Source organism: Solanum tuberosum, unplaced genomic scaffold (genome assembly GCF_000226075.1).
Source record: "Solanum tuberosum cultivar DM 1-3 516 R44 unplaced genomic scaffold, SolTub_3.0 scf00017, whole genome shotgun sequence".
Taxonomy (NCBI): domain Eukaryota; kingdom Viridiplantae; phylum Streptophyta; class Magnoliopsida; order Solanales; family Solanaceae; genus Solanum; species Solanum tuberosum.
This window is the reverse complement of record NW_006238943.1, coordinates 1,297,032-1,320,907: the sequence shown is the minus strand read 5'-3', so window position 1 is coordinate 1,320,907 and position 23,876 is coordinate 1,297,032. Positions and strand designations below refer to the sequence as shown.

The following is a 23,876-nucleotide window of genomic DNA, read 5'->3' as shown; positions in this document are numbered from 1 at the left end:
TCCAGAGTAAAAGGAACGTCATTGTATAAAGAAGCAATCTTAGACTCAAGTGACACGTCTTGAAGTCATGCGAACATAGGACCTAAAGTCTCAACAATACAAGCTATTACATCCATAGTCCTGGTGTTCAATCCAACATAAGAATAAATACCACTAAAAGATTCAACAGTTTTCTCTTCTCGACTTGAGCAAAGGGACCTTACAAAAAAAAGTGTTGAGCCTTGCAAATGTTTCAAAACTTTTCTTCTGTTAATAGGTACTCACTGGCATATTTCTTACTGCCTAGCCACCGAAGGCCTTCTTGTTATCACACAGATATTATGCTCAGGAACACCAAGACAACGAGCAATCACACTATGCGTATACTCAGGAAACTGAGTTGAAGCGTAAACAACCATGGTCTTGTCCACATCCGGCGTTTGGGTACATTAGAGCTTGATGTTCCATTTGCAGCAAGTCATGCTTCATCTCAAGGAAGGCACAGTAGACAGCTGTACGACTTGGAAATCACAACCTCCTTACCAAAACCAATTAAAAAGAAGTTTTAGAACTCTTGGCCAATCCACATATTGCAATTACAGACCAGCACACACGTCTCTATATATATAGTTGTACATGTATGATTCCTCTAGACAAGTAATGAAATACCATCGTTTTATTTGACTAAGAAAGTGATTACTGCAAGTGAAGAAGTTTAAAATTCAATATATTATATATGGCTCACAAGCAATTTTTTATATTTTACAATTTTGCACCGTCTGGAATCTCAATTAAGAATGTATACCTGCATCATTCAGCTTTTCTTGTAGATTGGCATTTTCTTCCTTCATTCTGTTAAGCTCTTCACTGTCTTGGATGTCAAACTGATCTTGCCGAGCCAGATTTCCATATATCTTTTTATGCTTATGAAATTCCAGATGAGAAGGTTAATAATCATCCCAGGCTTAGGTTAAAAGAAAAGACGGAAATGCAAAACAACCGAAGAAATTAGCATCACATGACTGCTGAAATGGGACTCAAGCTTTTGCTATCATTTTGGAAAAACCTACGGTTACATTTGTAACAAAACGAGCAATCTAACTGAGACAACAATTGGATGCTGTATTGTTTCAGAAATCCTGATAAGTGACTAGTCATTTTGCACTTACACTCAGCGATAACAAAACAGCACTTACACTCAGCGATAAAAATGCTAGTCTTTATTCACTTATACCAACTGAGCTAAGAGCTATCTTAGTCACAACCACATTCAAGTGACTGTCTATTCAGCAGAAAATTGCAGAAAAAATTTCCTTTTATCAACTGAGCTAAGAGCTATAACAATTCACAAATCCTCAAAGTCTCCCCTGTTTCTTATACATTTTACATTGCATTTACAGTTTTCTCTAACCATTTGTGTCCAGAAATTTCAATTTCTCAATACAGAAAGTCCAATAATTGTGTCGTCTTTTGCTTTTTGTCTTGGTATCCAGAGTAAAAAGAACACCATTATTGTAGCATCCTAGGCATATACCACATCGACAAAACAAAACGCAAGAAAGATACTGGTTGTTGGTGTAAAAAGAAGTGACATTAGACCCAAGGGAGCCTAGGGACCAAAGTCAACAATACAAGCTATTACATACATAGTTCAACAGCTTTCACTTCTCGACTTGAACAGAGAGACCTTCGAAACTTTTCACTTCCCAAATGAGCACTGAGCCTTGTCAAAATCCTAACAATGAAAAAGTAATATCTTTCCTTATAATCTATGACCATAATGTCAATATCTCTCTTGTGTGCTACTTAAACAACTTATTTATCATGTACCTTTGGGTTCCATCAAAGCTGTACGTCCCATTTGCAGCAAGTCATGCTTCATCTCAAGGAAGCCATAGTCGACGGCTGCATGACTTGGAAATCACAACCTCCATACTGAAAGCAATTAAAAAGAAATTTAAGAACTCTAAGCCAAGCCCCTTGTTACAATTACAGACCACACACTGTTTATACTTACAGCTGCACATGAATGAATACTCTAGACAAGTAATGAAAGGTTCTGGTTCTATTTGACTACAAAAAGTGATTTCTAAGCCTACTGCCAAGTGAAGAAGTGTCAAATTCAGTATATCATAAAAGGCTCACAAGCAATTTTTTATGCTGAAGAAGCTAGAGGAACAAAGCAATGTGAAGGGAGCCAAGCCGCCAATTCATCTCAATTAATCAAGAACCGAAGGCTTCTCAATTGTTCACCCTCTAGCATAGTCATAATACATCATGACACGTCTATTCGTTTACTAGCCTTAGATTCATCTCTGATGCAAATCGATTGCATTTTTCTGACCATTCATGATTTTTGTTGACAGAAGTCTAAGAACAACTAAGACAAGATCGAACAACTCCTACAACAACAATTGATCAACGACCAAATCAAGCTAATAGGCAAGCAAAGTAGAATTCCACGAAATTAACTGTTAAGTTATCTGGACAGTAAATTGCAACAAAGAGTAGTAAGTATGACAGCATCATATTTTGAACAGCTTGTACTGCTGGATGATATACTTTTCCCTCATGATTAATTTCAATTGTTCCCAAGTATGAATGACATCAATTCCCATATACCTGTACTTCTAACTATGGATTCAGATAGAGAAGTACTGACACTAAAATCTTTTCCTATTTAATGAGAGAACTCCAGAGACACAAGAAACAGAAAAAAAATGTCAGGATCAATATTCATACTGATGTAACAGAATCTTGCAAGAGTTTCTCCATACCTTAGGGATGCTCTTTTTATGTCCCAACAAACAGATGTGGTGATGGCCATTGTCTCCTCGTAAGTATACATTTCCATGGATGATTGATGCATATTCTTTCTTCTTATGCTTTCAAGAATATCCCCAACCTACATAAATATTTGTAAGGAAATCTATATGCTTCAATAGAAAACTCACCTAATATTCAATTTAGCAATCAACTGACAAATCATAGTCATCCATGGTCATGTTGTGGCACAATTAAATATGTGCAAACATTGAAGGATAGTGCAAATACAACGTATCCTGCATAGATTCACATAAAAAGTTTTTTATATAGTGTCAACAGATCTTCGTTCTACTATTAAGAAAAGTTTCATTCTTGACATGGGATGGTTGATGCTTACAAGTACTAAATACTTTCGATTAAACATGGTTACACAAGCTACATATGATGTCTTTCACAAGATGTAAAATTAAAACGTGATAAGAGTATAAGTCAATAAGCAATGAGAAACCAATCCAATACCTGGCATCCAAGAATTATATAACGCACAACAATTAGCCGCAAGTCTAACACATCTAATTCTGGCTGGAAGTTCACTTATTTTTTAATACTTATGATCATTATCCGTGATTATCTTTTCTAAAATTTAGGAGCATAAATATAAAGCTACGCACTTGATGATGAGCACGACATAATTTATATTCTGAAAAGAATATTAAATGTCATTAATATCAAAGATATACATCATTCCGATGATCACATATATTTATGTATAGACAGTTCAAAGCATAAACTTAACGTTTACAGTCAGCGACAAAACTGCGAAACTATCTTTATTCACTTACACTTTGCTGTCAGACCACATTCAAGCAACGGCCTATTCAATAGAGAATTGCAGCAGAGCTTTCCTTTTACAAACTGATCTAGAGCGGTAATAGCTTACATATAATGTTACCAGAATCCTGACAAAGAAAGAAATTTGCTCAGTTGATATACAATAATCATTAATAAAAACCTGAATAGTGCTGATGCTTTTAGGTGTTAAATTTATTGGCAGGCAAGCTTTTATATATTTTTGATAGATCGGAAACAAACCTTGTGTATTGTACACCTTTGAATTCTATTAAAGCTTTGAATTCAATAGTGGACATGTGCATAACTCTAAACTCACTGAAAACGGAAAGAACAAGATTTTGTGGAGCAAGTTATTTTAATTCCTATATATACTAGATTTCGTTTTACATGTTCCCACACGAATATAATTTTTTTTATCACCTTTGTTTTTTGTGGTCATCTAAAATTCAATTTATCTCGAGCTGAAGATGATTTCTCGACTTCATAGTGGCAATAGACACTCCATACTACTCAACAAGATCTTAAAAAAGGGAAAGCAAAGGGAAGTAAACAAAAATAGAAAGCTTCTGAGGACAAAGAAAAACTTACATTTGCGAGAGCACCATTCAGTTTAACCATTAAATGTATTCTCCATCGACTTCTATGGTGGAGATATGAGCAGAATTTTCGTGATGGCGAAAAATATTCTAGTCTACAAGATCTGAGAGAGAACATAGATTAATAGAGAAGAAAAGTGAGTCTTAATAGTCAACTAAGATAACGAGTGAGATTTGTCTTGCTGTTAGTTGTAGAATAAAGTTGTTTACACCAGTAATGAGTTGCTATAAAAATCTTGCTGACGTATATTAAACCAACAGCAGAGCAAATTATCTCAATTCCTACCTATATTAGATTTCTTTTACAATGTCGCAAATATATAGATTTTATCCTGATCTATAGATATTTCCTCGACTTCACAGAAGCAATAGATGGCTACACACACTGGTCAAAAAGATTTAACAAAGAATTTTTTTTAACCAAAAATGAAAAGATACTAAGGAAATAGAATAACTTACATCTATTGAAGCACCACTCGTTTTAATCATTACTGTCTCTCCCAATCAACATTATGGTGGAAATATGAGCAATTTTTGGTCAGTAGCTGCTGTTTGAGCAATAGACGCTCCACACTGCTCGACAAGACATAAAAAAAGGAAAAGAGTTCGCAAAAACAGCAAAGTGAATTAAACAAAAATAAAAAGCTTCTGAGGGAAAAGAATAACTTACATTTGTCAGAGCACCATTCATTTTAATCATTACTGGTAGTTACCATCAATACATATGATGGGAATTTGAGCAATATTTGGCCAGTATTCCCCCTTGTCAAATTCTAGTAGTGGTGTGAGCAATGGGCAGTTGAGAATAGATAGTTCAGAGAGGGAAGAGGGCATCCCTTTTACTGAAAGAGATTGGAGATTACGGCAATTCCATATACGCAGGTGAGAGAGGGAGGAGGGCAGTGCTGATTCAGAAAGTGATTGGAGATTAGGGCAATCCCAGATGTGTAGACTTTGAAGTGAAGTGAGGTGGCAAAGATGTAGTGAATGGAGCTCATCATGGTATTCTAAACGTAGCTCTGAAAGAGACGAGGGAAGGCAACTCCCAACTTCCAGCATTGACTGAATTTGAGGTAAATTAGAAGTAGATAGATAGTGAAGAGAGGTGAGGGTTTGGAGAACTTGGATGCTTAATGTTTTCAGATTGTGTATGTTAAGACTTGTAATTGATGAAGGCAACTCCCAATGTTCAATCTCTTCATCACTGCCATCATGTCTGATCACTAACTCTCTGAGTCTCGGTAAAAGCCACTCTTTTCATCCATTCACCAGTTTCTTGCAATTGTCAATCTTAAAGAATTGTAAATTAAAGGGCAATCCTCCTTCAGGAAAAGACTCTATTTCTGGACAACTTAGCAGAACCAATTTCTTAAGAGATGGAAGGAGTTCCTGCATACGTTCTGGCAGCCACTTCAGCTTCCAACAGCCCTCAATACTTAAAAACGTTATCTGGGTCCCCCCCACATGCCACCGAAAGTTTTTCAACATTCTTACAATTCCCAATAAAGAGAGTTTCAGTGGCAGTAGGAATCAAAAACCTAGTAAGGTTGTCGCAACTATATACATACAAATTGCGTGCTCTTGGGAACAACTCAGGTGACATATCATCTATACAATCACCTTCACGCAGTCTCAATTCCTCCAGAAACATGTTACAATAACCAACTGATTCCTCCAATATCAATTTCTGGCAATGAGATATCATTATTCTCTTCAAGGAACTGGACAGTATCCTAAAAGGTAAGGAGGTAACAGAGTTACAATACTCAATAGATAATACAACGATTCTGTCAGCCTGAAGTTGGGATGCAAACAGTCCAGCCTCGTCAAAAAGAGGTGTCCTTGAAATTCTCAATTCTATCAGAGAAGAAAGATTTTCAGGCAACTTCCCCATCAACTTCGGACAATTTTCAATTGAAAGGTTCTCAAGTATAGGGAACTCCTCACTTCCTAGTACGTGCCATTGTTTCCACTCCGGCATATCTTTAAATTCAAGCACCTCAAGAGAGTTAAAAGGCTTTTTGGAGGATGAACTGCCATAGAATTCATGCGTCACCTCTGTTATTCCATGCATTCCTATAATGGAAAGGAATTTCAAACAAGGGAGTTCTCCTAGTGCTGGCAAGGAATAACAGTCCTCGCAGTTTCTAAGAGACAACTCTACTAGCTTAAGAAACGAAACATCAACTAGCCAATTTGGAAAATTTGTCCCTCTATATCCGGTGATTTGGAGTTGTTTTATGTTTTTATGTGGGCGTAGCTCATCAAGTATGTCTCTTTCAGTTTGTGAATTGTCGGCACTACTACTTTCACTCCACTCCAAAGATAACTTCTCAACATGATTCTTCTCCCTTATCTTTGCCCTCACAGCTTCCCTTCTATCAACCACGTTTTGCAACTCTAAAACTGATACAGATCCATACAAGTTATGTAGATTACCCAAATCTTCCATTCTCAAACCACTTAGAAGAAACTTGGCTCCCACTAGCACTTGGAGGCTTTTCAACTTGCTCAGATGTAGCGGCATCTTCAAGACCCAAGTGTTGCTTATGTCAAGATGACGCAAGTTAATCAACTTTTCCATCTGCAGCGGTAACTCTTCAAGAGAAGTACAAGATGACAAGAGAAGTGTCTCCAATTTATACAATGCACAAACGGAATCTGGCAACTTTTCAATACATGTCTGAGAAAGGTCCAAAAATCTGAGGAGCTTTAATTTGATAAACTAGTTATCTGGAAACTCCTCAATGTCATAACCTGACAATGATAATGCCCTTAAGGATGTTAGTCCTGGCAGTATGTTATGCAGCACCCTCTTGCTTAGGTCAGATGAGTAACCGATATTGATTGGAAGCAATGTCCTCAGCTGCTCTGATTTGGAGAGTTGTTTCAATTTCTCAAATTCACCACCTCGTTCCATGGAATAGGACATGTGTCGACTTTGTTCCAACATATCATCAGATCCTTTGCTCTCTTCCAACCTAATACAAAGTTTTGAAGATGCAATTTGGGCCAAATCATTGATAAGGTCATGCATTAAGAATCTCTCCCATTCCCATTCAGACTCTGGGACCCTTTCGAACAATGATCTTGATCTCAACTCGTCAAAGTATTCCTTACCTAAACAAAACTGTTTTACAAGACCATTAGCAATCCACAGGTAAATAAGTAGGTCTTTGCAGAATTCATAATCTTTGGGATATATTGCACAAAAAGCAAAACATTGCTTCAAATGTGCAGGAAGATCATTGTAGCTCAACTTCAACGCTGGTAATATACCATTCAAACAATGCTGGTCCCATATTTCACTTCTTAAAATGTTTCTCCACTCTTCTACCTCTGATTTGCCGCGTAAAGTACCAGCAACTGTCTTTAGAGCTAAAGGCAACCCTTTGCACTTGTCTGCAATTTTTTTCCCAACCTCTTGAAGTTCTGGATGATCCCTATTTTCTAGTGAATGTCGTTTGAATAAAGCCCAAGAGTCTTCACTAGACAGAGTCCCCATGGTGATTGCACAATGATCAGCACACATCATTTGAGCAACACTCTCCTTACGTGTAGTTACAATGATCTTACTTCCCATAACTCCTTGTACAAAAACACTTCTCAGGTTATCCCACTCACTATAGGTATCATTCCACACATCATCAAGGACAACAAGAAACTTTATTCCCTTCAGGCTTTCCTTCAATTTGACCTGTAGCTGATTAAGATTGCCGTCATCCTTCGAGTCAAATGAGCCAATTCCTTGAAGTAACCTTTTCGTTATTCTCAAAGCATCATATGGCTCAGAAACACAATACCAAGCTTTCAAACCAAAATGGTTCTTCACCTTCTCATCATTGTAAACCACGTTAGCTAGTGTTGTCTTACCCGCGCCGCCCATTCCAACAATAGGAACTACAGTCAGGTTTCCTCTACTTGCATCTTCAGACAATAAACGGTCAATCAAATCCTTTATTTCCTTGTGCCTACCAAAGATATCAGATTCATCAACCAAAGAAGTTGAAGGTGTTCTAGTTTCTTGTTTAGTCGAACCAAAATGCTCCTTCAAGCCAAGGCGACCAATTTGCTTTTCCAACACCTCCAATTTTTTAATAGTGTCTTCCAACTTAAGAAAGAAATCATCACTCAAGCAAAGGTTGAGGTCACTTACTTGCTGGGTGCTTGTTTCTTCGAGATTTTGATGCTCACCTTCCACCTTAAGCCTCAAAGCTGTTGGGAAAACACGGACAAGCACAAAAATATATATGGTAAAAGTAATGGAAATAAAATGGGAAAATAATGACACCAAGAATTTTACGTGGAAACCCTTCTAAATAAGGGAAAAACCACGGGCCAAGAGGAGCAACTGATATTACTATAGTAAGGAATTTTACACTGTAGTCACGAGTACAATACTCAAAGTGACTACTACACACTCAAAAGGAATAACACTCTTTTGGTTTCCACCTTACTAAAATATCGCTCACACTCTATTTTTCTTCACAGACTATTTTCTTATATAGTCTATGGAAACCTCACAGCTCTCTAAATATTTTACTCTCTGTGAATTGGTGTGTTTGGGAATGAGCAAAGGGCTCTCTATTTATAGAAGAAATTTGCAACTGCAAATTTCAACACTATACATAGTATGTCAAAGTTGTGCCACCGAAAGCATTTTTAATTGCTGTGTTTTTCAACAATTGCTGCTATTGCAATTTGCCAACAATTGACAATTGCATGCAGCAATTGTTGACACTAAAAAAGAAAAGTGGGACTGGACCCCACAAAAGCTTCATAATTGACTTGTTCTATTAAGTTTTCAGCAGATTCCACAGCACTCTGAAGCTTATTTAACCACTTGCTCACGAGTAGATTTGATGCTTGCTTATTCTCTGCATCACTTAGCCCAATTTGAAGACCAAGCAAAATCTCCTCCAGCTTCTCTAAGAGCTGAACACCATCGGTATGCTTCTGAAACATTTTGAGCAGCTCACCCTGAGGAGTAAGCCTATTAAAGAGAACATTCAAAGCTGAAGAGATAAATGCACCACCAACTGCTAAGCCAATCTCCATTTCTGAAATCTGCAAAGCAAAACACAAAATGATTTTAAGAAATTTGAGAAGATGAATGTTTGTATGTTCAATTACTAACAACCTCACTTTACCTGTTGAAGCTAAGAGTAATTTGCAAACAAGAATGATCACTGATTTCTCTCTCTTTTGCTAGTAAATTTGCAAACAAGAAGTTGTAATTGGTAAAAACTATGTTTGTTAGTGCCTATTCATTGCTCTCTCAATTGGTGGTCGTAGAAAACGGGGACCATTTAGAGACCAAAGACTTGTATCATTTAATTAAACATCAATACAAGGTTCAGCTGTGCTATTTTGACATTTTTGGGTAATTTAGCCAAATACGTACATGTGTGCAACACACTCGCGGATAACATCTCAATGTTTATTGGAGCTCAATGTTAAGTGGCAGAGTTCCTTGAAGAAGCACATTAGCAGTTCTAGTATCTATCTATTATACTATTAACTATATTAAAAAATAAAAAGCATGAAGACCTTTTTTAGAAATGTTGATCGAACTTTTTGTCCTTTGTTAAAACACTCTGCTTAATACAAATTGATAATAAGAAATATAGGACTTTGATGTCAAATTGATGTTGCAATGTAATAGGGACTTTTCTTCACAAGTTTTAATCCCGTTGAAGGTCAAAGCTCTTTTCTTTTTGTTTCTTTATTTTTTGCTTATCATATAAATCATATTCTTTAATTGATGTTCAAGTGTTTGATTTCTCACGTGAAAATCTACTACTAAAATTTTGTTTTAACAACTTATAAGGTAATTTTTTAATTTCAAGTGTAAACAAGACGTGATGCTTTTGTAGACAGTTGAATAAAACTTTAATTTAAATTGCGCCAATACAAATATGGTAAGCGGCATGTTTTTGTAACAACTTTTCAATTCTATTGCATGAGTAATTTTTAATAAATTTGATTGTGCACTAATCAGTACGGACAAAAAGTTTTCTCAAGGACATTTGATTATTTTATATTTAATTAGATTCCATGTGGTTTACCTTTTTAAATCAAAATAATCTCTTATTATAATTGTCTCATCATGTGTGATCTTTTATATTGAACTTAATTAGTGCATTTATGCATCATAAGATTTTAATAAGTTAATGCACCTTTTAGTTTGTTCATGACTTTTGGAAAATTTAAGATCATAAAATTTAAAGAACACATACATTTAAATTTAAAATTATAAATTTTGAAAATCTCTTTTTATTTCTTAAAATTTGTGCTCAAATAAGCTAGTATATCAATTTTGCGATCATGTGCTCTATTATATATAATATATTGATTGTTGGGCTATTTGTGATGTAGTGGAAAAGGATATGAGGCCAAGACAACACAAGTTGTGCCAAAAGTAATTGATAAAATTTATTGGTTACCAATCAACTTACCTACCCCTCTTAATTACACATCAAAACCTAACAAAAATTAATATGAGAATTCTTTTTTTTTAAAAAAAAAAAGAAGAAAAAGATTTAAAGCTAATATTTTTGAATATGTTGTAATTTATTTTTTGTATCTGCAAAAATAATTGGGGTATACATAATAAATTTTACACGAAATTTAGTAAAAATAAATTTGACCATCAAAATAATAAATATGTGTGAGAAGGATCAAATATATCCCTACATAAATGGTTTTTTCAAAAATAAATTTTAAATTGATTTTTTAAAACTTTCGTTAGAAGAAAAGGGTATATGTGAATCATTTGTGTAACAATAGAGGTATATGTGAGCCACTTTTTTAACGAAAGTTGTATCAACATTAAATGACAAAGTTAAGAAGTATATTAAAACATTTTCTCTAAAAAAATAATAATACATGTGTTAGTTGTATTATATACTTTATTTAATATTATTTTTATACATAATAAACCATGGTGTTAACGATACAGAATATCTCAAAGCTCAAGAGAAAAATGCACCACCAACTGTCATTTTTTTTCCTTCCAAAATTAAGACTTTTCAAACATCAAGAAGATAATGATAAATTGAAGCAAATTCATAACTTTCTCAATTCTATAATTGAAGCAAGAGAGTAAGGATAATTTATTAGGGATGTAGAAAGGGGGACTGGGTGGGGGACTCAAAAATAAAAGAGATTAAAATGATAGATTTCTACCCAGCTCACTATAGCGTTAAAAGGGGCCTACCATATCATAAATATGTTTACCAACATAAGAAGCGTCCATAGTCCTGATGTTCAATCCAACATAAGAGTAACTACCACATAAAGATTCAACAACTTTCCCTTCTCGACTTAAGCAAAGGGACCTTACAAAAAAAAATTCACTTCCCAAATCATTGTTGAGCCTTGCTAATGTTTCAAAACTATTCTAAAAACTTTCAATTTTTTCTCTGTTAATAGTACTATGGGCATATTTCTTGCCACTGAAGCCACCTCCAGCCCTTCTTGTTATCACACGGATACTATGCTCAGGAACACCAAGACAACGAGCAATCACACTATGTGTATACTCAGGAAACTGAATTGAAGTGTAAACAACCATGGTCTTGTCCACATCCGGTGTTTGGGTACATTAGAGCTGGATGTTCCATTTGCAGAAAGTCATGCTTCATCTCAAGGAAGCCACAGTAGACAGCGGTACGAATTGGAAATCACAACCTCCTTACTGAAAGCAATTATAAAGAATTTTAGAATTCATCACCAATCCACATATATATTGCAATTACAGACCAGCGCACACACGTCTCAATACACATAGATGTACATGAATGATTCCTAAAGACAGAATCTTGCAAGAGTTTTCATACCTTAGACATGTTCTTTTTATGCCCTAACAAATAGATGTGGTGGTCGCCATTGTCTCCTCTTAAGTATACATTCCCATGGATGATTGATGCATATTCGTTCTTCTTATGCTTTCAAGTATATCCCAGCCTACATAAATATTTGTAAGAAAATCTGTAAGCTTCAATAGAAAACTCACCTTATATTCAATTTAGAAACCAATTGACAAACCTTAGTAATCATCGTCATGTTTGGCACAATTAAATATGTGCAAACATTGAAGGATGGTACAAGTACAATTATTCTGCATAGATTCATTTAAAAAGATTTTCTATAGTGACAGCAGATCTTTGTTCTACTGTTAAGCAAAGTTTCATTCTTGACATGGAATGTTTGATGCTTACAAGAACTTAAAAATTTCGATTAAACATGGTTGAACAAACTACATATGATGTCTTTCGCAATTGAGATGTGAAATTACCACGTGATAAGAGCATAAATCAATAAGCAATGAGAAACCAATCCATACCTTCCATCCAAGAAATATGCGATTGTATAACGCACAACAATTAGTTGCAAATCTGTAACATCTAATTGACTTAGACAGGCTTTATCCCTGTAATAAGATAAAATTTGGAAAATGTGTAAATGAAGCATCACAATTAGGAGCTACAGGTTAAACAACTTTCAAACAATGAAAACCATATTATCAACAATATCTAAACTTACTATTAGAATTCCCATGTCCTTATTAGTGGAAAAACTGCTGTAATCATGTGAGTATAAGTTGAATGACAACTTCTCTGTTAGAGAGGGAGGAGGGAAGTGTTGATTTGGAGAGTGATTGGAGATTATCGCAATCATCTATTGTCAGCTGAGAGAGGGAGGAGGGCAGTGTTGATTCGGAGACCGATGGCAATCTCTGTAATGTTTGTCTTGTTTTGTATAGTTACCAGTCTCTGTCGATCCCATAGCTTCCTCTCTAGCTCCGCCCATGTATGAGAAGATTTCCACTAAAGAAAATATATAATATAAGGTGGAGAAAGAAAAATAAAAATGAACTGAAATACACATACATCATTAATCAGTAATAACAACATTAAAAAAATTATGCAAACAAATTTCACTCCTCAAAGTCTCCCCTGTTTCTTGTACATTGTACATTGCATTTACAGTTTTCTCTAATCATTCACGTTCAGAAATTCTGATTCCTCAATACAGAAAGTCCAATAATTGTGTCGTCTTTTGCTTTGTGTCTTGGTATCCATAGTAAAAAGAAAATCATTGTAGCATCCTAGGCAAATACCACATCGACAAAGCACAAGAGATATGTAGATTGCTGGTATATAAAGAAGCGACCTTAAACCCAAGTGACACGTTTAAAGTTGTGCGATACTAGGACCCAAAGTCAACAATACAAGCTATTACATTCATAGTCCTGGTGTACAAACCAACATAAGAATACATACCACTTGAAGGTTCAACAACTTTCGCTTCTTGACTTGAGTAGAGAGACCTTCGAAACTTTTCACTTCCTAAATAATCGTTGAGCCTTGTAAAAATCCTAACAACAAAAAAGTAATATCTTTACTTATAATCTATTACCATAATGTACCATATGTCTCTTATTTGTTACATTAAGCAACTTTTTTCTCATGTACCTTTGGGTTTCATTAGAGCTGGATGTTCCACTTGCAGCAAGTGATGCTTCATCTCAAGCAAGCCAAAGTAGATAGCTGTACGATTTGGAGACAGCGACACCCTTACGGAATGAAATTAAAAAGACATGTTAGAACTCTTAACCAATCCATATATATAGCTGCACATGAATGATTACTCAAGACATGTTAGAACTCTTAACCAATCCATATATATAGCTGCACATGAATGATTACTCAAGACATGTTAGAACTCTTAACCAATCCATATATATAGCTGCACATGAATGATTACTCAAGACAATAAATGAAATATTATGGATTTATTTGACTACCAAATTTGATGCCTAAACTTACTGCCAAGTGAGAAGCTTCAAATTCAATACGTCAACTATGGCTCACGAGTAATTTTTTTAAGAACTGAAGGGAGCCAAGCTGCCAATTCATCTTAATTAATCAAGAATGAAAGGCTTCTCAGTTGTTAAACCTCTAAAATAGTCTTAATACATCATGATACGTCTATGCAGATACTAGCCTTAAATTCATCTCTGTTTCTAGCCATTCATGATTTTAGTTATTGAAGTTTAAGAACAACGAAGACAAGATCGAACAATTCCAACAATAACAATTGATCAATAACCAAATCAAGTTAATAGACAAGCAAAGAAGAATTTCACAAAATTAACTGTCAAGTTAATAGGACAGTAAACTGCAACAAAGCATAGCAAGTAAGACGGCATCATTTTTTGTATTTTTGATAAACTTTAGGCCAGTCCTCACCTGTGTCAGGTGTAAACATGTTTCAAGCAACAGATGGCATTAATAAATAGTTCAGAGATAGACAGAGCAATTAATGAATTACCGGAACGTAGAGGGATTAATAGCTTCCAGTTGTAAACTTCATCTATTAACTGAAAGAACCTCCCACAAAAAAATGACATTGTATTTGCTGGCAAATTATTCTCATAAAGACTGTCATACAGTTGTCAAGTTCCTGACAAAATAGAAAGTTGTTTGTTAGTTTGCCATAGAACCATTCTAGAGGGGATACTTCTCATAACATACATGCAAAACTTTAAAAAAAAACTGTCAAACTCCCTGTAAGGAAAAACTAGTAAAGACTAAGGTAAGGGTGATGTAAATTTTAACAGCCTATTTGGTTAGTCCTCTACTCTCAAACTCGCTATACCAATTTTCAGTTGTCTCTTGAATCTAAGACCACTTGCAGTCCAGGTCCTATAATGTAGCAAAGAAGGTAGTGATGAGAGTAAAGCAGATTAACACTACAAATTGTCAGGATTACACAATTTCAAAGTCTACAAATATATATTCATAGAACACCTGATCAAGTATATTCCTGCAGTAAAATGTATGTCACAACCCAAGCCTACACCCTGGACGTGGCCGGCACTCGAGAACCATTGCTTGTCCCCAAGCGTAACCTCATCCTGGCCGACTACGAGCGGAAAACTAACTCAAGCAATAATAGGCTTAAAACTGAATGAAATCAGTTAACCTCAAAATACTCAACTCATAAAGTCTGAAAAAAATAATCAACAACAATATAGTTTGTAAAGCAACTCAAAGGAAAATAATTACTAAAAAAAACTCCTTAACTCTATCTATCTATGAAGTTTCTACTATTATAGAAGGAAATCGAGACAAGACCCGCGACATCTCAAAACTACTAACCATAAGGTAAAGGTGAAGTCCTCCGGAATATAAGAAGGATCACCAAGCTAACTGGAATGTCAAATGATCTTATTGAAGCACATGTTGATCCTAAACACATGTATCTGCATCATAAAAGGATGCAGGTTGAATGACATCAGTACATTGAATGTACGAGTATGCAAGGAGAAACTGAAACATAGCTAACTGAACTGATAACATGGGAAGACACTAGTCACCTCAACTCACAGAGACTTCATCTCTACAACTGCATAACTGCATATCATGAGGAGTAAAACATATCTTTTTATGCTTATCAAATTCCAGATGACAAGGTTAATAATCATCCCAAGCTTAGGCTAAAAGCAAAGACGGAAATGCAAAACAACAGAAGAAGTTAGCATCACATGATTGCTGAAAAGGGACTCGAGTTTTTGCTATCATTTTGGAAAAACCTAAGCTTACATTTGTAAATAAATGAGCAATCTAACTGAAACAACAATTGGATGTCGTATTGCTCCAAAAATCCTGATAATGGAAGTTTACTTATTCCCTAAAACTTCTTATTGTTATCCGTGATTATCATTTCTAAAATTTAGATTCTCTATGGAGCTATTTATATCCTGAAAAGAAAATTAAACATCATTAATAGAAAAGAGATAGATCATTCTGATGATCACACAAATTTATTAATAAACAGTTCAAACCATAAGCATAATGTTTACAGTCGGCAATAACAAAACTGCGAACCTATCTTAAGCACTTACACTTTTCTGTCACGACCACATTGAAGTTACGGTCTATTCAACAGAGAATTGCAGCAAAATTTTCCTTTTACCAACTGAGCTAAGAGCTGTAACACCTTACGTATTGTTACCAAAATCCTGACAAAGAAGAGGATAAGTGAAAATAGTAATCGTAGACCATTCATTACAATGTTTATCTTGTTTAGTATGGCTACCAGTCTCTGTCGAACCCATAGCTTCCTCTCTAGCTCCACCCATGTATGAGAAGAATACATACCACTTGAAGGTTCAACAACTTTCGCTTCTTGACTTGAGCAGAGAGACCTTCAAAACTTTTCACTTCCTAAATAATCGTTGAGGCTTGTCAAAATCGTAACAATGAAAAAGTAATAGCTATACTTATAATCTATTACCATAATGTACAATATGTCTCTTATTTGTTACATTATGCAACTTTTTTCTCATGTACCTTTGGGTTTCATTAGAGCTGAATGTTCCATTTGCAGCAAGTGATGCTTCATCTCAAGCAAGCCAAAGTAGATAGCTGTACAATTTGGAAATAGCGACACCCTTACGGAAAGTAATTAAAAAAGACATGTTAGAACTCTTAGCCAATCCACGTATTACAATTACAGACCAGCGCACCACATCTATATATATAGATAGCTGCACATGAATGATTACTCAAGACAATAAATGAAATATTATGGATTTATTTGACTACCAAATTTGATGCCTAAACTTACGGCCAAGTGAGAAGCTTCAAATTCAATTCGTCAACTATGGCTCACGAGTAATTTTTTAAGAACTGAAGGGAGCCAAGCTGCCAATTCATCTTAATTAATCAAGAATGGAAGGCTTCTCAGTTGTTAAACCTCTAAAATAGTCTCAATACATCACTGTACGTCTATGCAGATACTAGCCTTAAATTCATCTCTGTTTCTAGCCATTCATGATTTTAGTTGCTGAAGTTTAAGAACAACAAAGAGAAGATCGAACAATTCCAACAATAACAATTGATCAACAACCAAATCAAGCTAATAGACAAGCAAAGGAGAATTCCACTAAACTAACTGTCATGTTATCTGGACAATAAATTGCAACAAAGCGTGATAAGTAAGCCGGCATCATAGTTTGAACAACTTATATGCATCAACTAAAACTAAAAGAATTAATAAGAGATGAATATATGATTAAAACAATAAACAAAATGATTCAAAATTACTACTTCATTATAGAATAGTATAAAATTAAAGATAAAAAGATGGATGAATTTATGTATGACACCGTTCATTTTTATAAATTATGAATAAAACATTCTCTCAAAGTCTGCTTAATTAATGTACGCCATATATACTTTCCACACTGCTCAACAAGATTTACAAAAGGAAAAGTAGTAACTAAAAAGCAAAGTGAAGTAAACAAAAATAAAAAGCTTATGAGGGAGAGGAATAACTTACATTTGTCAGAGCACCATTTGTTTTAATCATTACAGGTATTCTCCATCAATATATATATTGGGAATTTGAGCAATAATTTGCCAGTATTTTCCCTTGTCAAATTCTAGTAGTGGTGTGAGCAATGGGCAGTTGTGAATATTTAGTGTAGAGAGGGAAGAGGGCATCCCTTTTACTGGAAGTAATTGGAGATTAGGGAAATTCATGATGGTCAGCTTAGAGAGGGAGGATGGCAGTGCTGGTTCGGAGAGTGATTGGAGATTACGACAATTGCTGATGGTTAGCTCAGAGAGGGAGGAGGGTAGTGCTGATTCGGAGAGTGATTGGAGATTAGGGCAATTTATGATGGTCAGCTGAGAGAGGGAGGAGGGCAATGCTGATTCGGAAAGTGATTGGAGATTATCGCAATTCTCGATGGTCAGCTGAGAGAGGGAGGAGGGCAGTGTTGATTCGGAGAGTGATTGGAGATTAGGGCAATTCCAGATGTGTAGACGTCTAAGTGAAGTGAGGTGGCAAAGATGTAGTGAATGGAGCTCATCATGGTGACATAAATTTAGCACAGAAAGAGAGGAGGGAAGCTGACCTTGTTCCTGCAGTGACTGAATTTGAGGTAAACTATCCTCAATAGATAGATATTCAAGAGAGGTGAGGCTTTTGAGAACTTGGCTGCTTAACGTTTTCAGATTCTTCATGGTAAGTCTTTTAATAGAGGAAGGCAACTCCCAATGTTGGATCCCTTCGTCACTGCCATCATGTCTGATCTCTAACTCTGTGAGACAGGGGAGTCTCTGTAAACACCACTCCTTTCGGCCGTTCACTAGTTTCTTGCAATAATAGATCTCAAGGACTTGTAAATTGAAGAGTTCTATTTCTGGCAGACACTTCAGCTTCTCACAATTCCAAATACGCAAAGACGTCATTGCAGACTCATGGGTTCCAACTGCCACCGAAAGTATTTCAAGATTCTCACATCCCCAAATAGTGAGACTTTCAGTTGCAGTAGGAATCAAAAAACTAGTAAGGTTATTGCAACGCTCTACACTCAAAATGCGTGCTCTTGGGAGCAACTCAGGTGATCTATCATCTATACAATCACATTTAAACAGTGTCAATTTCTCGAGAAACATGTTACAATAACCAACTGGCTCCTCCAATTTCAATTTCTGACAACCAGATATGGTTATTCTCTTCAAGGAACTGGGCAGTATGCTAAAAGGTAAGGAGGTAACAGAGTCACAATTGTCGATATATAATTCCTCAATCTGCATCATTCCCTCAAATTGGGATCTAAACATTTGAGCTTCATCAAAAAGAGTTGTCTTTAAAATTCTCAATTCTGTCAGACAACATAGATTTTCAGGCAACTTCCCCATCAACTTCGGACATTTTTCAATTGAAAGGTACTCAAGTATAGGGAACTCCCCACTTCCTAGTACGTGCCATTGCTTCCACTCCGGCATATCTTCAAATTCAAGCTTCTCAAGACAGTTAAAAGGCTTTTTGGAGGATGAACTGCCATAGAACTCATCCGTCACCTCTGTTATTCCATGCATCCCTCTAATGGAAAGGAATTTCAAAGAAGGAAGTTGTCCTAGTGCTGGCAAAGAATCACAGTCCTTGCAGTCGCTAAGAGACAAATCTACTAGCTGAAGAAATGAAGGATCAGCCAGCCAATTTGAAAATCTTGTCCCTCTATATCCGGTGATTTCGACTGCTTTTATGTTTGTGTATGGCCGTAGCCCATCCAGTATGGATCTTTCAGTTTGTGAATCGTTGGCAGAACTACCTTCACTCCACTTCAAAGATAACTTCTCAACATGTTCCTTTTCCTTCATATTTGCCTTCACAGCTTCCCTTCTATCAACCACATTTTGCAACTCTAAAACTGATAGAGATCCATACAAGTTATGTACTTCACCCAAATCTTCCATTCTCAAACCACCGCTACCACCTACAAGAAACTTGGCTCCCACTAGCATTTGGAGACTTTTCAACTTGCTAAGATGTAGCGGCATCTTCAAGCAACAAGTGTTGGTTATGTCGAGGTGTCGCAAGTTGATCAACTTCTCCATCTGCAGCGGTAGCTCCTCAAGAAATTGACAAGATGACAGGAGAAGTGTTTCCAAGTTATACAAGACACAAATGGAATCTGGTAACTTTTTAATATGTGTCTCAGAAAGGTCCAAAAATCTGAGGAGCTTTAATTTGATAAACAAGTCATTTGGCAACTCAATAGTCGGATAACCTGACAATGATAATGCCCTTAAGGACGTCAGTCTTGGCAGTATGTTATGCAACACCCTCTTGCTTAGCTGAGATGAGTAACCAATATTGGTTGGAAGCAATGTCCTCAACTGCTCTGATTTGGAGAGTAGTTTCAATTTCTCAAATTCACCATCATATCCCAAGGAATAGGACATGTGCCGACTTTGTTCCAACATATCATCAGATCCTTCGTTCTCTTCCAATCTAATACAAAGTTTTGAAGATGCAATTTTGGCCAAATCATTGATAAGGTCATGCATTAAGAATCTCTCCGATTCCCATTCAGACTCTGGGACCCTTTCGAACAATGATCTTGATCTCAACTCGTCAAAGTATTCGTTACCTAAACAAAACTGCTTTACAAGACCATTAGCAATCCACAGGTAAATAGCTTGGTCTTTGCAGAATTCATAATCTTTGGGATATATTGCACAAAAAGCAAAACATCTCTTCAAATGTGGAGGAAGATCATTGTAGCTCAACATCAAAGCTGGTAATGTACCATTCCAACAACTTTGCTGATCCCATATTTCACTTCTTAAAATGTTTCTCCACTCATCCACCTCTGATTTGCCGCGTAAAACACCAGCAAGTGCCTTTAGAGCTAAAGGCAACCCTTTGCACTTGTCTGCAATTTTTTTCCCAACCTCTTCAAGTTCTGAATGTTCCCTATTTTCTAGTGCATGTCGTTTGAATAAAGCCCAAGAGTCATCTTTAGACAGAGTCCCCACGGTGATTGCGCAACGATCAGCACACATCATCTTAGCAACACTCTCCTTACGTGTAGTTACAATGATCTTACTTCCAACATCTCCTTGTACAAAAACATTTCTCAGGTTATCCCACTCATTATAGTCATCATTCCACACGTCATCAAGGACAACAAGAAACTTCTTTCCCTTCAGGCCTTCCTTCAGTTTGACCTGTAGCTGATTAAAATTGCCGTCGTTCTTTGAGTCAAATGAGCCAATTTCTTGAAGTAACCCTTTCGTTATTCTGAAAGCATCATATGGCTCAGAAACACAATACCAAGCTTTCAAACCAAAATGGTCCTTCACCTTCTCATCATTGTAAACCACTTTAGCTAGTGTTGTCTTACCCGCACCGCCCATTCCAACAATAGGAACTACAGTCAGGTTTCCTCCACTTGCATCTTCAGACAATAAAAGGTCAATCAAATCCTTTATTTCCTTGTGCCTACCAAAGATATCAGATTCATCAACCAAACAAGTTGAAGGTGTTCTAGTTTCTTGTTTAGTCAAACCAAAATAATTCTGTAAGCCAAGGTCACTAATTTGATTTTGCAAATTCTGCAATGTTTCAATAGTCTTTTCCAACTTGTCATTTACGTTAAGAAAAGAATCATCACTCAAGCACAGGTTGCAAAATCTACAATGTTTCAATATTTTTTCTGCAAGATTTTGATGCTTACCTTCCACCTTAAGCTTCAAAGCTTCATAATTGACTTGTTCAATCAAGTTTTCAGCAGAGTCTACAGCAACTCGAAGCTCATTAAGCCACTCTCTCACAAATTGATTTGATGCTTGCTTCTTCTCTGCATCACTTAGCACAGCTTGAAGACCAAGCAAAGTTAATTTCAGCTTTTTTAAGAGCTCAACATCATTCTTACGCGTCCGAAACATTTTGAGAAGATCACCCTGAGGAGCAAGCCTATCAATGAGAACATCAAAAGCTGAAGAGAGAAAAGCATCACCAATTGCTAAGACAACCTCCATTTCTGAAATCTGCAAATTCAAAACAAAATGATTTTTTAAGAATTTTGAAACGGATAAATATTTATCTATCTTTAATTACTAACAACTTCTTTATGTACCTGTTGAATGCTAAGAGTAATTCGCAAACAAGAATGATCACTGAAGCAAAACAAATCTGCTTTCTTGACTCGAAAAAACAGAGATTCGAAAATAATAGAGGCAATAAAGAAAAGTATAATTTTTAGCGTTATGTCTATTCATTACCTTTGCTTTATGCGCTACTGCTTTTTTTTCAACAGCTCATTTTAGTGCTTAATTGGGCCTAACAAATCACTTTAACCAAAAATCAAAAAGACTCGGAAAATCAAGTCACTTAAAAATGAGGAAAATAACTTTCAGTAGCAAAAATAAATTTTATAAATGACATCCTATATTTATTTATTATTGTATCCTCCTACCCACCCAGCGCTCCCCAACCCCTACTGAACTGAGTTGTTGTTTGATTCTGAAAAAAAAAAAAACAAAAGTAGGAATTCATCGACATATTCATACCATTAAAAACTAAATTGTTAATTTCCGCATTTCCTATTTTATAATTGAACTTTATAAATATAATTTCTTTTATAGATATCCTACATGTTTAGCAGAGATATACATAATTTCGGTTCCCTCGGTCTTTGGGGGATTTGGGTGTTATCTTTTTTTTATATGCATTAATTTTTTGCACCATATAATTTTTGGTTTATATTGTTTTTTTTTTCTACCACACTGTTAAATGTTAATATCTCACAAATGATTGTGTTGTACTTCATAATTCAATTATATGTATATAACTTGAAAAAAAATTCTTTTGTCAAAATTTACAGATGGCAGAATTAATAATTTTGAATGAGCCAAAGAAGACGAAGGGTACATATATATATAATTATTATTTATATATGTCAATTAAATAGTTAAACAATGATTATCTTATAACAAATAAATACTTTTATTTTGTAGGTGCAAACTATGAAATAGATAATAATCTACTAGTCATCCTAAGGAAGACATATGTTGATTGAATTTCTCTACAACTATTGCAAAACACCACTCTCCTTCAACGACAAGTTCTCGATATGTATGCATCTGTAAAAATGTGGAGGGTATTATTCCTTAAAAAGAAGGCAGAAGCTTTATGGCATTAAATATTTTGTAACTATAATGTCGACATGTAAATTATGTATTGTAACATTTTAAAAAAAGAAGTTTTAACAAGTTGAATACTTGATATATTATAAGACTTGTATAATTGAAGCTGTTATAGTATTAGTTTTCAAAATAATTCAATTGATAACAATTTTTTTGTATGATTTGTCTTGCAATGATCATAATATCAGTTGAATATGTTGAACCGTTCATTGATTCGAGCTTGTATTTTACACATCGTACACTTACATTTTGGAAGTATTTATATACTAATTAGCATGGTATACACGTGCAACGCACGTGTTCGAAAACTAGTATATATATAAGCTAGGTGATGTGATACCGCTCAATGGTCACCATTTATATTTATCTTTTTTTCTCAAATGTTTAAAATTTTCATTATTTTTCCTCTATTTATGTATTACTACGTAATTTGCCCGCGCTTCGCGCGGTCACAAATAATAATTGCATTGAACTTGCAAATAATCCTTTACTAATATTCATACATTAAAAATGATGGAAAAAATAGGTTCTTAAAAAAATATTAGCAATATTCCAACATGAATTTGATTATTTGTCATTATCACATAACAAAAGAACCTCTAATGAATGAATTATTCAGGAAATAATAAATCACTGGTTCTTTAATCAACATTAAAAGAAAAATAAGAATATATATACAAAGGCATTTCATAATAAAAGAACACATTTAAGTTGCATAGATTATACAGTTGTGATATATGTCTCAGAGAAAAATTCAAAAATTTGTTAACATATTCAAAAAAGAAATTACGCTTGAACATGAAAGCAATTATAACTTTTGAACTTGCATAATGAATTTCTTCAATTGATAAGTGAGAGACCTCATATCTATGTTAAACTAGATAATATGTAAGCTTATATATAGTACTTTTAAGTCATAGAATTTTATATAGAATTTCAAAACATGTATTCTTGGAACTGAGTACGATAATTATTTTCTGCACAAGCAATATACCTACTATATGTGTATATGTTCAATATAACTAGAGACAATAACTTTGTAGAAACATAAACAACATAGTTTAAAACATGTACTCAAAAACAACAATTAACATCATAAGAATAAATTAATGATTGTAAAAAAAATTACCAGGATATGCAAAATTAGAATGAAATAGAAAGGAAA

General features: G+C 35.1%; 1 protein-coding gene, 1 long non-coding RNA gene and 1 pseudogene across 5 annotated transcripts; all 3 read right to left on the bottom strand.

The window, feature by feature from the left end:
- Positions 1-1,802, bottom strand: LOC102601202 (uncharacterized). The gene is made up of 3 exons (XR_001475284.1): positions 1,626-1,802; positions 785-902; positions 1-517 (listed from the first exon to the last, which is right to left on the bottom strand). It is a non-coding gene; the product is annotated as an uncharacterized lncRNA (long non-coding RNA).
- A 1,245-nt stretch (positions 1,803-3,047) lies between these two features.
- Positions 3,048-21,750, bottom strand: LOC107057659 (putative disease resistance RPP13-like protein 1). 4 transcript variants are annotated; one of them, XM_006340171.2, is made up of 8 exons: positions 21,643-21,750; positions 17,547-21,553; positions 16,556-16,656; positions 16,302-16,429; positions 16,108-16,224; positions 12,541-12,627; positions 12,035-12,161; positions 11,251-11,892 (listed from the first exon to the last, which is right to left on the bottom strand). In XM_006340171.2, the coding sequence occupies exon 2, from the start codon at positions 21,542-21,544 to the stop codon at positions 17,576-17,578; it is 3,969 nt and encodes a 1,322-aa protein (XP_006340233.1). In that variant the 5' UTR covers positions 21,545-21,553; positions 21,643-21,750; the 3' UTR covers positions 11,251-11,892; positions 12,035-12,161; positions 12,541-12,627; positions 16,108-16,224; positions 16,302-16,429; positions 16,556-16,656; positions 17,547-17,575. The 4 variants fall into 4 exon arrangements, with proteins under 4 accessions (XP_006340235.1, XP_006340233.1, XP_006340234.1 ...); XM_006340172.2 differs by lacking the exons at positions 16,108-16,224; positions 16,302-16,429; positions 16,556-16,656 and adding an exon at positions 12,741-12,907 and having other exon boundaries at positions 17,919-21,553; XM_006340173.2 differs by lacking the exons at positions 12,035-12,161; positions 12,541-12,627; positions 16,108-16,224; positions 16,302-16,429; positions 16,556-16,656 and adding exons at positions 3,048-3,193; positions 12,741-12,907 and having other exon boundaries at positions 11,269-11,271; positions 17,919-21,553.
- LOC102601435 (putative disease resistance RPP13-like protein 1) lies at positions 4,886-9,840 on the bottom strand (annotated as a pseudogene).
- Positions 21,751-23,876: the final 2,126 nt, after the last annotated feature.